This window comes from Tetranychus urticae, chromosome 1, assembly GCF_039701765.1.
Source record: "Tetranychus urticae isolate SD_2017Ah chromosome 1, NJAU_TeUrti_SD_1.0, whole genome shotgun sequence".
Taxonomy (NCBI): domain Eukaryota; kingdom Metazoa; phylum Arthropoda; class Arachnida; order Trombidiformes; family Tetranychidae; genus Tetranychus; species Tetranychus urticae.
This window is the reverse complement of record NC_142958.1, coordinates 13,512,871-13,527,085: the sequence shown is the minus strand read 5'-3', so window position 1 is coordinate 13,527,085 and position 14,215 is coordinate 13,512,871. Positions and strand designations below refer to the sequence as shown.

Sequence of the window (14,215 nt, the reverse complement as noted above, 5' to 3'; positions counted from 1 at the left end):
TTATCAAATGTTAATTGAATTAGACGTTGGAAATTAGTTGAACATTCAGTTGATAATCAGGTTTATACCTTCAACTATATAATTCATAGATCCGTGAGTTCAATGTAAATCCTTTTCTTGAATAACTTTTTTCTCTCTCTATTTAAATAATAGTTTATTCAATTGATTTACAGAATTGTGAATGAAATATTGAAACTTTTCCTGCTGAGTTTAGTCTGATTTTATAATATTCATTGAAAATATTGGCAAATATTTAAATCCAAATTTGACTATTTTGCCAATCAAGTGTTTGCCTTTGAAAGTTATTCAATATTTCTTGTTTTTTATCTGATAATCAGTTAATCATTTTTATTGCTATTTACTGGGATTGAACATTATTAGGTTCATTTTGTTGTCTTGCCTTTGCCTTACTTTATTAACTGTGTTTGTATTGTTTGCATGCTTACATGATTGATTCAGAATCAAAGGATATCTGTAATTTAGGTACTCCGGGAAAGCTTCTTGGTAAGATTGTTATTTGATACAACACTATCATCTTTAATCGCACTTTAATTATCTTGCTTTTAATTCAATTTAAACATTTAATTTTGCTTTAATAGGGATAATTGTTAGAAATAGCTTTATGTTATGCTCTATGGATAATGCATAAAAAGCATAATCAGCTGCTGAAAATAACCGTTTTGTGCTTTCATTGATTTTCAAATTTTTATTTCCATTTTCTGTTTAATTTTATTGTCTTTTATTGTTGCTGTTTTTACAATGCATTTTATTAATCAAATTTACTATTAATCAACTTTTCTGATTGTGATAATAATTAAAATTGTCTTTTCTTCTTTTTTTCTCTTCTTCTGCTGCTGCTTTTGGGTTCCATGGTGGTTACATTGGTTACCATTGCTCTCTTGGTTACTGCTTTGTTTCAATCTCTATGGGAATATATTGGTCTCATTAATTAATGTTTCTAATTGTTTTTCATCTTCTTCTGGATCTAATAACAATTAATTAATTAAGATATGAGGAAAGCCGAGTACCAAGTTTAGTTAATAGCTCCATAAGTGCCATACTTCAAAAAAATTTTGGAAATCCTTCTTCTTCTTCAGAGATTGTTTTACAACGGTTTTCAACTCCAACCACAGCTACACTTTCCTTCAATGGATTACCTTATTATTTTGGTCTCAATTCATCCAAGCCTAAGATAATTGTAAGTTGGTTAATAAACAAATTAATAGTTAACCCTAATTGTGATTCTCTGTGATATTCCAAATGCCAAATGACCATTGCTTACAATAGCTTAACATTACCAACTGGTTAACCTGGGAAACCCGTAAATCTTTGCCATTTAAAATTTCCATCTAAAACATTCACAACTGTTTCAAATATTGAATAGAGAAATTGGTTAATTAAATTAAACAAATCAAGACTTTTTAGGTTAATTACTCTAAGTAAATTATGGTTGTAATGATTTTCAAGGCAATCTAAAGCTTTGGTTAACCAAAATTCAAAGTTGGAGCCAAAAATATTTTCCCTTTTCCATAAATGTTGAACCCTTGAATCCTGAAATGATGATCATTCCATTGGTGGTAATTAATTTTCTCATTATTTTCACCACTCTAATCACTATTTGTTTAATATTTTTTGATGTAAATTTGCTCAAACCTTAACCCTCTCATTTACCAGTGGCAAAATATTTTTTGATGCTTAATTACTAGTTAATGTGATTTGGGTTTAATTGAAATGTATCACCATTTTCTGGTTTCACAAAATTTGGGTTAACAGCAAAATGTTACTGATTGTGCATAGTGATTATTTAATAGTGTTTAAAAAGCTGTTGTCATAATATCGTGTTCATGGTGTGTCTTTTAATTTATACATTATCAACAAGAAAAGCAAGCAAAAGAAAGATAATTCTGTTAATTAGGCTCATTTATAACTCGACTCTTTCTCGCCATTATTATTATACACTTGTTTTCATACGTCAAGTTTAAAAGATGTTGATGAAACTTCTCAGATTTCCTTAAAATAATTGATACCTTGGGACCAATTTACCATCTAATTGGTTTGATGTTTTACTCGGAATTAGAAAATAAAAGGACGGTGAACGAGAAGCAAAAAAAGCAAAGAGAAAAATAAGGAATGAGAAAATGAAGATGAAGATGAAAATGGGAAAAGCAAAAAGGTACCCAAAATGATTATAAGATGTTCACAATAATCTTGAACAACTACAATCTTAATAACAATAACCTTTAACCTGAAATCGAATGATGCTTCTTTAATGGTGATAATAGACTTAAAGTGTTTTTATTGTCATCTTAATTTAACAAGACAAAGGTTGAAAGGACTTGACTCTTGCTTTTACCAGACTCTTGTTTCAACCAATTTTACTTCACATAATTTCAATGATAATATTTGCCTCCAAATTTCAACCTTTTCCCCTGTTTTGCTACTTACAATTTACAGGAATACAACCAATTTTACTTGCATCTAATTCCTTGACAATCAATGAACTTGACATTCAATTTAAATCTTTCCCTGTCAACCTTTTACACATCAAGAGATGAAGTTTTGTTCATGTTTAAATAAATTTCAATGCTAATGTTTGTACGTGTCTCTCTGTGTGTGTATACAAGCAATAAGAAGCGTTTTGTTGGCTATAAACCTGTGTGTCTGTCTATCAGTACATTACAATAAACAAATTGTTAACTTGCTAAATCTAGCAATCAAATTTGACCTCAACTGAGGTACAAACAGAGTTGAAAGGTAAAGACAAAGACTGTACAAAGATGTTATTTTAGTTGAATCAACATACAAAACTGAGTAAGGGAAATATTGAAGCGAAAAAAAACGTGTTATGAAATGCAATTGTCTATTGATGTTCTCGGTGAGTTACTATTGCCATTATATTTCTCTTGCTTTTTCCATATTCTTCTTCTTCTTTTTTCCTTGCTCATCTTCATGTTTCTTTACCCTCGTCAATCGAGTATAACATGTATATGAATATACTTTTTTTTCCTTCTTCTGTGAACATGAAACTTTACTCTTGAAAAATTTGTCTTCTCTGCTGAATAATAAAAGATGATGCTGATGATGTTACTGATGTTGATGATGATGACGTTAAGGCAGGAGAAAACCTTTGCAAGAAATGGAAAACTCTTTTTTTGTTCATATCATTCTTTTGGAAATTTCATTGAGATTGCGTCTTCCTTGGAATGTTATTCTTTTTTTTTCATGATAAATATTCTTCTGCGTATTAGTTTCATAGCCTTTACTATTCATCAAAATTTTTCTTTTCCGTCTCCTTCTTTTTTCCTCCAATCCCTTCAATTTTTCCTTTGACATAACTTTTTGTACCATTGAACACCTTTGAAAGTCTCTTCTGTTTGTTGCTTCAAGATATCTTTTCGGTTCCTTTTATCTCTTCGAATCTTTTCTTCTTGAATTTGCTCTCTCTCGCTTTCCATCTAATAGTGTAAAAAATCCCTTTTCCAAATGCTTTCTTTAGATGTTTCTGTGGAGAGAAAAGAAAGATAAGGTCAAATGTCAATTTAATCGTCTATTTTGGTGTGTGTTCCCTGTAATAAAATGTAGCTAAATTGAAGCTAACTAGAAAAAGATTGGTATTAGAATGTTAGCATTTCTTTTGGTCTTGTTTTAGATTCTTATTCTGGTTACCATTATCAATCCATCTTAATTCACTTTTCTTATTTTCTCCTATGGCTTATTTATCCTGTCAATTTTCATTCTCCAATTGATTATTTTGCTCTCTTTTTCCAGCTTTCTTCTCTATTGATCCTTTAAATATCAAAATTGTAACCTTTTGCATTACTCTTCAGACTCTTATTCATATGTTACTTGTTAAAATTGTAACCGGTTGTCCTCCTTGATCAACTGTAATTAATGTCTGTGTGAGTGTCTACGTCTAAAGAAGTTGAATAGAGACAAATAGGTAAACCCAAAGAGGTTGGAGTGGGGAAAAAAAGATGCTTCTGAAATAATATAAAGCAAAGAGCGGAGAATATGAAGAAGATGAGTTTCAAAAGCTTGGTGAAGATAAAGATGAATGCAGTGTTGATTCATATCAAGAGAATTGTAGTTAAAGTTGGTAAGATTTACAGCTACCAGGCTTGAAGAGGGAAATGCTGTAAAGAAAGTAAGGTTTTTCTTACTACCAGAAAATCTTATCTTCTTAACTCGCCTGAGTTACCATGGATTCACGGTTGAGAAAAGAATGAGACAAGAAGGTAAATAATCTGAGAAGATGGAAAATAGGAGAGAAGAGAGAAAAAAAGATCTAGAAAACAATGAGAAAAGAGAAGATAAATTCAGAATCAAGTGATGCAAACAGCCACCCAGTAGTAGTAATGTTACCAGTAGCAGTAGGGTTAGTCTGTCATTCTTAGCAGGATCAGTCGAGAAAAAAAAGGTGAAACCAAAAAATCAGCTTATTTCTATGATAATTTGTTATTCTTATTTCTATTAAAAATGATATCATGAGAAAATTAAATAATAATTAGTATCTCATCTTACCTCGTTTGTGTATTATTAATAAATGTACTTCATCTTGCATCATTTTACTTATCGTCTCATTACCATATTATAATTATCGTCTCAAGATTACTTGTGTTTATATCCTGATGACAATTTCAACTGTAATGAGTTGAATGGAATGTACAGCTGAGTTCAGCCTAAATTAGCAAAAGAGACACAAAAATAGGAAAAGGGTAGATTGATTAAATTATTGCACATTGTAAATCAATTAGCTCCATGTAGTTAACACTTACTCGATATTTTGAAAGCATCCAGATATCTAGAAGTTTAATATTCAATGAAATTGAATTGCTGGTGAAAATTGGTTGCAAATATTTTCCTCGATTTGCCATATCGTTTCATCTTTACAATAGTTGTCCATTTTTTTAACCATCACCTGATCATCACTTTCAATTTTTACTTTTGACAAACTTGACCAAGCAAAGCTTTGTTGACTTTTGACAGGCTGGTTGACATTCATAGATTACTTGACAAGATTATTGATGTGCTCATAACAGGCTAATAACATGAAATGTTTACCACCATTTAAAATAATCTAGTTGCACCTGATAAAGGTAACGACCATTTGATTTGATTGAAAGACGATTGGAGCGTAAAGTTATGGAAGCAAATGTTTCAACTCCGCTTTCCTTTGCGATATTAAATGGTGTTTGGTTCAACTGGTTATTAGGGATTCAATGATTAATAGAAGTCGAAATTGCAGGTTGATCAGATGAAATGAACGAGTTTTCCTTTTGCTGGCCAGTAATAATAGTTGACTTAATCGATGCAATGTTTGGTCATTTGAACGGACAGCCGGTTAGTCAAAGAGTTTCTCCAATTAACTGTTAATGAATAAATTTACTCTTGAGATTAAGAAAATTGATCTCAGCATCTGGATGAAAAACGACAGACTTTTTGACCAACAGTCAGAGCAAACAGTTTGATAATTGCTAACGAACCGATCAAGTCATGGTTAGGTTGAAATCAGGTCCATTTCCATGTAGTGTCTTGGATCAGGGTCAGATTCCCTAGTCGAGATTAACTATTCATTCAGGAATAAAATAGTTTCCTTCTTGTCATGTTAATTACTGGTTCATTGACAGTCCTCTGTTTTCTGGTCATCCTTTTAAATACTATCATCATCTCTGTGAAAATAAATGAGAAACACTTAATCAATAAAACGTGAATTAAATTTTGATAAATGTAATATGATTCGATTGAAGTTTGAGAGTTTATATCATAATTAAATCAACAATGAAAGATCAAAACACTCAGTATTTTTGTCATCCTTTTCTGGGTTTACCATTTATCACACTTGTCAGTCTCCTCTCCATCAGCCATACACTAATTTTGATTTTGATTATTTGTCGATTCCTTTCTTGTTTAGATTGTTTAATATCCCGTCACAACAGTCCTTTTCATTGATTCACTTTTGAATTGTTGATGTAAGATGTACGATTTCGAGTTTCTTTTCCACTTGGACTGTATTTGATATTATTTCCAGGGTAACATTTAATGAAATACGAATTTCCCTTTTCGTTTTTTAATTATCACGTCTCTAGCTTTTACTCGTTGCTATTTAATTTTCCGTTCATTGCTCGCATCTTCATAATATCTTCATGATTGTTGAGTTGTAAATAACTTAATTTTGGGGTAAAGATGTGCAAGAATTCATTTTTGTCTTTATAAATAAATCAGTTTGATGAATTGTTCACTTGGTTCCCAATGAGCTAAATTAGTTCAAATTAAATATTTGCCAGGTTACTCTCAACATAACCAATGTTGAATCTAATGAATGCATGAGAGTAGATAAATCGCCGAAAGAAGGTTCATTTTTTTGCAAGTAATAAGTCCAAATTGTAGTTGCTCTTTTTTGCTTACCTGGGAAAGAAAAGAAGAAAAAAGAATGAGAAAAGGGTAAATATAATGTTATGTTGAAGATAATGATGTTTGAAGCACTGTGAAAAGAGGATAATCTGATGATGTTAATGGTGATTGTTAAGGAAGCAAAAAAGGTTCATTCTATTTCGTTCGAAGATAGATAGATGTGGTATTGATGAATTTCATCAACCAAATCAATTGAATGTCATCTTCTACTGTCATATACTAAAAATATTATTTTATCGCATGAATCACAGAATAAATATTAGATAGCATTATTGATTGTGCTTAATGGATGTAAGGTTGCCAGTAAGATTATTTTTCCAACCTCTCTTCTAAGGTACATCATGGCTTCATCTTGTTTAAATGAATATTGGTTAGGTTAAATGAAGAAAGGTGTAATGAAATATCTGAACAAGAAATGAAACTCATCTCTAACGATCAAAGGGCTGCCTGAACTATACCAGTGGAGCTAGGACAAAACCAGACTAGATGGGCATAGAGGAGGGAGGCTTAGTGTTCTGACCAAAAAACCGAAGTGAACGGAGTGGGCTAACCCCGAACGGAGAGAGGTTAAAGTATGAAGACTGGACAAAAATGATTTCTCGCTTGTTCCGAATATGGATAACTAACATCCTTAACCGAGTTTGGAATTATAATATCCTGAGACAGATTTGGACTGTAACATCCTGAACTGAATATAGAGTGTTATGGATTCATGAGAACTTGATTCTGTTACCCTAATAAGGAATTCATCCTCTAGTAAACTAGATGATATAAAACAGTTTTGACATTAAGTTAGTTAGTTAATCATTACCCTTACATATGATAAGTTACCTCTTATTGTTATCCTTTTTCTCAATCCTACACTCGACTACGCTACCCAAATCCTACACCCCTCATCATGTATGTATTATTGAACTAAATAAAAGTTAACCTTAGCCAGGCAGTTTGCAGTTGTGCACAGTTTATTTCGTGTCCGTAACTTTCGTTACAATTGGTGGCAGCGGTGGGATCCGCTCAGTAAATTCAGCTTCTACGTGCACAATGACAACCAACACAACACAGACGACCATGCCTATGGAGACTTTACTTCGCTCAATGAATCGTACGCAAATGCCCGTAACCGTAACACCGTTTGCTGGCTACCCAAGTGACCCCAAAGATTGGCTAGATGAATTTGAGTTAAAAACAAATTCAGCAAACTGGGATGATGATTCTCGCTTTCTCAAAGTACCTCACTACCTCTCTACAGACATCCGAGCTTGGTTCACAGTGCAATTAAACAAGAATAAATTCACAAACTGGGACAGCTTTAAAGAAAAGTTTATAAAGACGTATCCAAATGGTGACAAACACAATTTTATAACCCAACTCGGGCAAACCTTACAACGCGTTGATGAAGACCCATGCAACTATGCTACGAAAATGTACAACATAGCGCAGAAAGGTAAAATACCGTTCACTGATTACGTTGGATGTGTCATCAGTGGTCTACTACCTAAATTAGCTGCAGAATTCAAAGAACAGGATATTGGTGCCTACAAGGACTTAGATGACCTTAATCAAGGTTTACGTGAAGCCGCTAACTCTGTGAGACTACGGGGTGACTCATCTTCTCGTTCACATAGTTGCAATGCTCCTTGCCTAGCAGTTAATACAATGCCAGTAGTGCCTAACACCGAACCTTTCTCTTCAAGTAATGATCTCATAAAAGAAGAAATAAAAGAAATACGAGAGCAAATGAAGATCATGATGGAAGCATTGGCGGGTGGAGCAGCTCGAAGGGACAGAACTAACATCACTTGTTACTATTGTAAAAGGGTTGGACACATCGCTCGCGATTGCAAGAAGAAAAGAGCTGATCTAGCAAATGGTAATGTTCAAGTGAATGCAGCCTTTTCACAACCAGTACCATATCAGCAGTACCCAGCTTACCAGATAACACCTCCACCCATCCAATATCAGAATCCACAACTAGCAATAAATCAACCAAATGTATCAACCATTGCAACTTTCCAACCAAATAATTGTCCTATCCAACAACAACCATACCAGATGAATAACCATAACTATCCAACACCAGGTAACTACCCACCACCTCAAAATTTTACGCAAAATTACGGAGAAAGAGGTCAAAATGTTTATGGTGTACCACAACAGCCTATTGCTCAAAATCATAATCTCCAACAATACAACAATGGTCAGCAATATCATAATTATCAACAAGGTAATCCTGGACAAACAATCAACCAAACAGAAGTAAAACAACCAGCCTTCATTCCTCAAAGTAATCGAAACAATTCACACCCACTATCAATGTCCGTTGTACCCGAACAGCAAGACGATGACCTAATTGGGTCTCTCATTCGAGTACCTACCCTTGTTAACGGTCATTCAGTAGAAGGTATTATAGATACCGGCTCACAAGTTACGCTAATTACAAAGGAGTTAGCTGATACTCTTAAACTACAAATAACACCACGCCCAGACATGGTTATATCAGGAATCGCTCCTTCAGAAGTGAAGACTCTCGGGAAGAGCCAAATAGATTTAGGGATCGCCATTGGTGGCTCACTACGGACAATCAGGACAACAGTACTTGTGTGTTCTTATCTACCAGGAGGTATCAAGTTATTAATCGGACAGAATGTCAATCAGAAGAGTGGAATGGCAGAGAGAATCTTCTCCAAAAATCTATTTGGTAATCTACATTTGGCTCAAAGCGTGATTATCCCAGCAAGAACAAGGGTTCTAATTAGTGTCGTTGGTTCAAACCGGAAAACACTTCCAAAAGGAACGTATTTGGCCTACACTAATGACGAAATTTTCATGAAAACAGGCGTTTGTCTTGCAAATACCTTGATAACAATGTCAGCAGGAAAAGGAAAAATACAATTAAGCAATTTCAGTCAGCAACCCATCACCCTTAATTGTGGTGTCAGAGTTGGTTCTTACGAAAGCAAAACGCCTGACGAAATAATGGAAGAGGTTGTAGCCCAGTCGCCAAACAACATGGGCATCATGAGTGAACAGAAGTTCTTAAAAGATGAGGATCTGACAGAGCAGGTTGAATATTTCGAAGGAAAAATTAAACTAGGAAAACAGCTGAACCAGAAACAACGAAATGATCTCCTAACCCTCTTAGGTGAATATAGGAACGCTTTTGCCCTCAAGCCAGACGAAATTGGATTCACTCATAAATTCGTGCATACGATAGATACAGGGGATAGTAAACCAATAACCTCAGCACCATACCGTGTATCTCCGGAAAAAAGAAAAGTCACTAATCAACTCGTACAAGAACTCTTAGATGCTTCTGTGATCAGACCTTCATGCTCGCCCTGGGCTTCGCCAATAGTTCTGGTCAAAAAGAAAACGGGAGATTATCGTTTTTGCGTTGACTACAGGAAGCTGAATGCTAGCACTAAAAGGGATCATTATCCTCTCCCTACTATTCATGAAGCTCTAGATTATCTCTGCGGGGCCTGTATCTTTAGTAGTTTGGATCTTAAATCAGGTTACTACCAAATTGGGATCGACGAAAAAAGTAAAGAAAAAACTGCATTTACCACCATGGATGGATTATTTGAATTTGACGTCATGCCCTTCGGCTTAACAAATGCTCCCGCGACATTTCAGAGATGCATGGACGTAGTTTTGTCCGGGTTAAAGTACAACGCATGTCTAGTTTACTTAGATGACATTTTGGTATTTAGCAAAACGTTTGATGAACATCTATGGAATTTGAAGGCAGTATTGGAAAGAGTTATAAGTGCTGGGCTTAAACTCAATCCAGCCAAAAGCCTATTCGCATTGCCAGAAGTCACTTATTTGGGATTCAAAATCACACAAGAAGGTCAGCAACCAGATACTGCAAAACTCGAAGCCGTGGCCAAAATCCCCTACCCCAAAAATGTCCGCGACATAAAATCCTTCGTGGCATTTTGCGGGTACTACCGCAAATTTATCAAGAACTTCGCAACTATAGCTAAACCGCTCACACTACTGACAAAACAAGATGTAGAATTTCGGTGGGGACAAGAACAAATTGAGGCATTCGAAACACTTAAAACAGCATTGATAGAGGCCCCAGTCCTCGCTCACTACAATTCGGATTTACCCATTGAAGTTAGAACTGACGCCTCTGGATTTGGTATCGGAGCTGCTTTATTGCAAAAACATGGCAAAGATTGGAAACCGGTAGCTTATGCTAGCCGGCAGCTAAATAAGCATGAATTGAATTACACCATCTCGGAAAAGGAATGTCTAGCAATCATTTTTGCTGTTGACAAATTCTTCGTCTATTTAGATCAAAAAGCGTTCCGTGTGGTGACCGACCACTCTGCCTTGGTATGTTTAAGGAAGAAACAGAAATTACCCGAACGTCTGACCAGGTGGTCCTTGATCCTACAACAATTCGACATGACAATCGAGTATAAATGTGGCAAACATCACGCTGATGTTGATTGTTTATCCAGGTACCCTGTGGGAGAAGCAGAAGAAACCTCCGAATTCGAAGAAAGAATTCATGTATTTAATGCTCAAGTGGAACTTTCGACAGAGAGATTCAAGGAAGCAAAAGCAATAAATTTTAAAATTACGTGATTAACAACCGGATGAACCTGAACAAGCACACCTGAAAAGCCATAAATTTAAAGATCAACAAAATATAATTTACAACAAATGACAGCCAATTAACCTTACATTATGTCCTAAATCCATAGTAATTAACAGGGTCCATTTTTTCAAAGTCACACAGAGGACACATCAAATTATTCACCCTTTTGACTTTACACAGTAAACTGATGAATTGGAGGACCAATTCTAAATTAGCGGCGGGGTGATGTAATGAAATATCTGAACAAGAAATGAAACTCATCTCTAACGATCAAAGGGCTGCCTGAACTATACCAGTGGAGCTAGGACAAAACCAGACTAGATGGGCATAGAGGAGGGAGGCTTAGTGTTCTGACCAAAAAACCGAAGTGAACGGAGTGGGCTAACCCCGAACGGAGAGAGGTTAAAGTATGAAGACTGGACAAAAATGATTTCTCGCTTGTTCCGAATATGGATAACTAACATCCTTAACCGAGTTTGGAATTATAATATCCTGAGACAGATTTGGACTGTAACATCCTGAACTGAATATAGAGTGTTATGGATTCATGAGAACTTGATTCTGTTACCCTAATAAGGAATTCATCCTCTAGTAAACTAGATGATATAAAACAGTTTTGACATTAAGTTAGTTAGTTAATCATTACCCTTACATATGATAAGTTACCTCTTATTGTTATCCTTTTTCTCAATCCTACACTCGACTACGCTACCCAAATCCTACACCCCTCATCATGTATGTATTATTGAACTAAATAAAAGTTAACCTTAGCCAGGCAGTTTGCAGTTGTGCACAGTTTATTTCGTGTCCGTAACTTTCGTTACAGATAGCATTATTGATTGTGCTTAATGGATGTAAGGTTGCCAGTAAGATTATTTTTCCAACCTCTCTTCTAAGGTACATCATGGCTTCATCTTGTTTAAATGAATATTGGTTAGGTTAAATGAAGAGTTGGCTGGATTGTAATCTACGCAAAACAAATTACATGACCAGTTAAATGGATCATTAAGCATTTGGAGGAATCACAAAAAGCTTACCTGATGGTTTTTGTCCTTTTTTTTCATCTCCGCTGATAATCTCTTTTTCATCTCTTTTTGTCCTTTTGATACCAGGTTTAAAGAAATGGTGGAATTTATGTACATAAGATCTAGTATTGTTAACCAACAATTTAACACCTGATTAGGAGCAATAACGATTTATAATGTTAATCAGATGATCTTGAACGAATAACAATCAAACCAAATGGTAGTTAACAAAAAATATTAGCAACCAAGACTCATGGCTCAAATATTAGATCCAGTGGAAAGAAACCAGAACTAACCTAACCGTTTATCACCAGGATCGATGATATCGGGTTGGACCAGAGTTTTTAACCAATTAAAACACTTCTGCAAACAATGAAGGGAAAACTGGAAAGGAAAATGATTAACAAGTTTAACAAAAAGCCGGGCTTACAAAGAGAATAACACTTTCATGATTAACAAGTTGAAAATCTAGAAGAGTCTATGTGGAAACAAAGGAATCTGTAAAGTGACATCAGAGGACAAATGATTGATTTTTGCTGCGATTAAGTAACTGACATTGCCTTTTCTAAATTATTTGGTGAAACATTTTGGCCAATGTCAACTTGGAGTTAATAGTTGAACTCAATTTATATTGATAGCAATAATTATGGTGATGATTAGCCCAGCCAATTTGGGAGCAATCAGAAAACAATCAAGACAATCTCCGATTACAAAAGTTGACTTATATAAAGCCTTGGCATAGTTGATTAATTACTGCTGCTCACCGGAATCTCTTTTCAATGTTTCATCTTTTCTTTTTGTTTTTCAACAAAGATAACCATCGATTGATGATAATTCAATCTATTTTTAGCCTGATTAAGGACTAACCAGGATTTGGGATTCTCGAATAAATTGGATGTAATTTTTAACGCAAATTTTTGCTGCCAAGTATAATGAATAAGGGATTGGTGTACTGACCATTCGACGCACTGCTCATTTAAATTATTTATCGTCGTCCTCATCAATCATTACATTTGCTATTTAAAAACAATAATATCTGTAATCAAGCTACAGAACAACAACAAGATGATTCAAAATTCCATAGCTTCTCTACATCTAATTTTCATCACCATTACCAACATCTCAGCATGTCCATTTGAGAACCATGCAAATTGTCACTCATTGAAGATATTCTAATGGCAAACTATATCTTCATCAATCAAGCAAACGATTAATGGAATGGAAAACCTTGTTACCAGTCTTGCTCGTCACTTTTCAATGTAGCAATTTCCAAATATTTTTTACCTTCGATGTTCCTGTTTAGTCTTCAAACATCTTGGCCATACGAATTAACAATGGTTAATTTACAATCTCTCAATTAATCCATGCATACATCTGTAAATGGTGAAAAATCAATGGAACCAATGTGATCTACTTTTTTGTCAATCTAAATACAACCTCACTGAACCAGAATCTCAATAATTCCGTTGGTCTTCTAAATTTACTACTTAATTTAAACGCTTAACTTGATAATTATTTATTTGTTTATTTATTTATAAAAATCTTTGATTTGCTCAGGCAGTCAAGAATCAATTATATTCTTGTTCAAGTTATCTTCTAGTGTGATTATATCATAATTTGATGATTTCCAAGTTTTTCATTATCTCAAAGCCATCGATATTGAAATGAACGAGAAAATTTGTTTTACTGAAACGCAAATCAACTGTTCATCGTTATGATTCTAAATATGAATTAGCTAAGCTTGAGTAAATCAAAGTTTTCATGTATCTATGTAATTATTTGATTTTATATAATTTTTAAAGATTCTTATGTTTTGTTTATTTACTTTGTTGCTCTTTTTATTACTTTATTTTTCTTCTTTTACAAAACAACATGAAAGGAAACATTTCTAGATTGAAAACGATTCAGCAGATTAACAAGAGAATGATTCATCATGAACAGTCTAATTTCTTAATCATGTAAGCCAGTAGTTCAAATCAGAATATCGTTTTCTCTTCCGATTGCTGCTCAATAACTTTCTTCAATCCTCTTTTTTGGTATCATCATGGTTTTTATTAACAAAAGGCGAAATATTGTTAATGTTTTGCTCCAGAAAAAAATATCTGACAAATCAATTTTTGAGGTTTTCAGTAATAAAAATTTGAATATTAATAAAATGCCCAAT

At 34.2% G+C, this 14,215-nt stretch overlaps 1 protein-coding gene and 1 long non-coding RNA gene across 9 annotated transcripts in view; one reads left to right on the top strand and one right to left on the bottom strand.

Moving 5' to 3' along the window:
- The window catches only part of LOC107361236 (protein turtle), a 51,173-nt gene extending 37,298 nt beyond the window's left edge, over positions 1-13,875 (top strand). For 2 of the 6 annotated variants that reach the window (XM_089266264.1, XM_015928010.3), the window contains exons 16-17: positions 1,009-1,198; positions 12,139-13,875. In XM_089266264.1, the coding sequence (XP_089122390.1) occupies positions 1,009-1,198; positions 12,139-12,144 (196 nt within the window). In that variant the 3' untranslated portion in view covers positions 12,145-13,875. Of the gene's footprint in view, positions 1-1,008; positions 1,199-1,287; positions 1,456-12,138 lie in introns of those variants that run through there. The other 4 variants (XM_089266265.1, XM_025160630.2, XM_015928009.3 and 1 more) reach the window with 3 other exon arrangements.
- On the bottom strand, positions 2,266-12,202 carry LOC107361237 (uncharacterized). 3 transcript variants are annotated; one of them, XR_016197940.1, is made up of 6 exons: positions 12,064-12,202; positions 5,828-6,405; positions 4,776-5,669; positions 4,522-4,679; positions 4,161-4,244; positions 2,756-3,502 (listed from the first exon to the last, which is right to left on the bottom strand). It is a non-coding gene; the product is annotated as an uncharacterized LOC107361237 (long non-coding RNA). The 3 variants fall into 3 exon arrangements; XR_016197939.1 differs by lacking the exon at positions 4,161-4,244 and having other exon boundaries at positions 2,266-3,502; positions 4,776-5,691; XR_016197938.1 differs by lacking the exon at positions 4,161-4,244 and having other exon boundaries at positions 2,266-3,502.
- Positions 13,876-14,215: the final 340 nt, after the last annotated feature.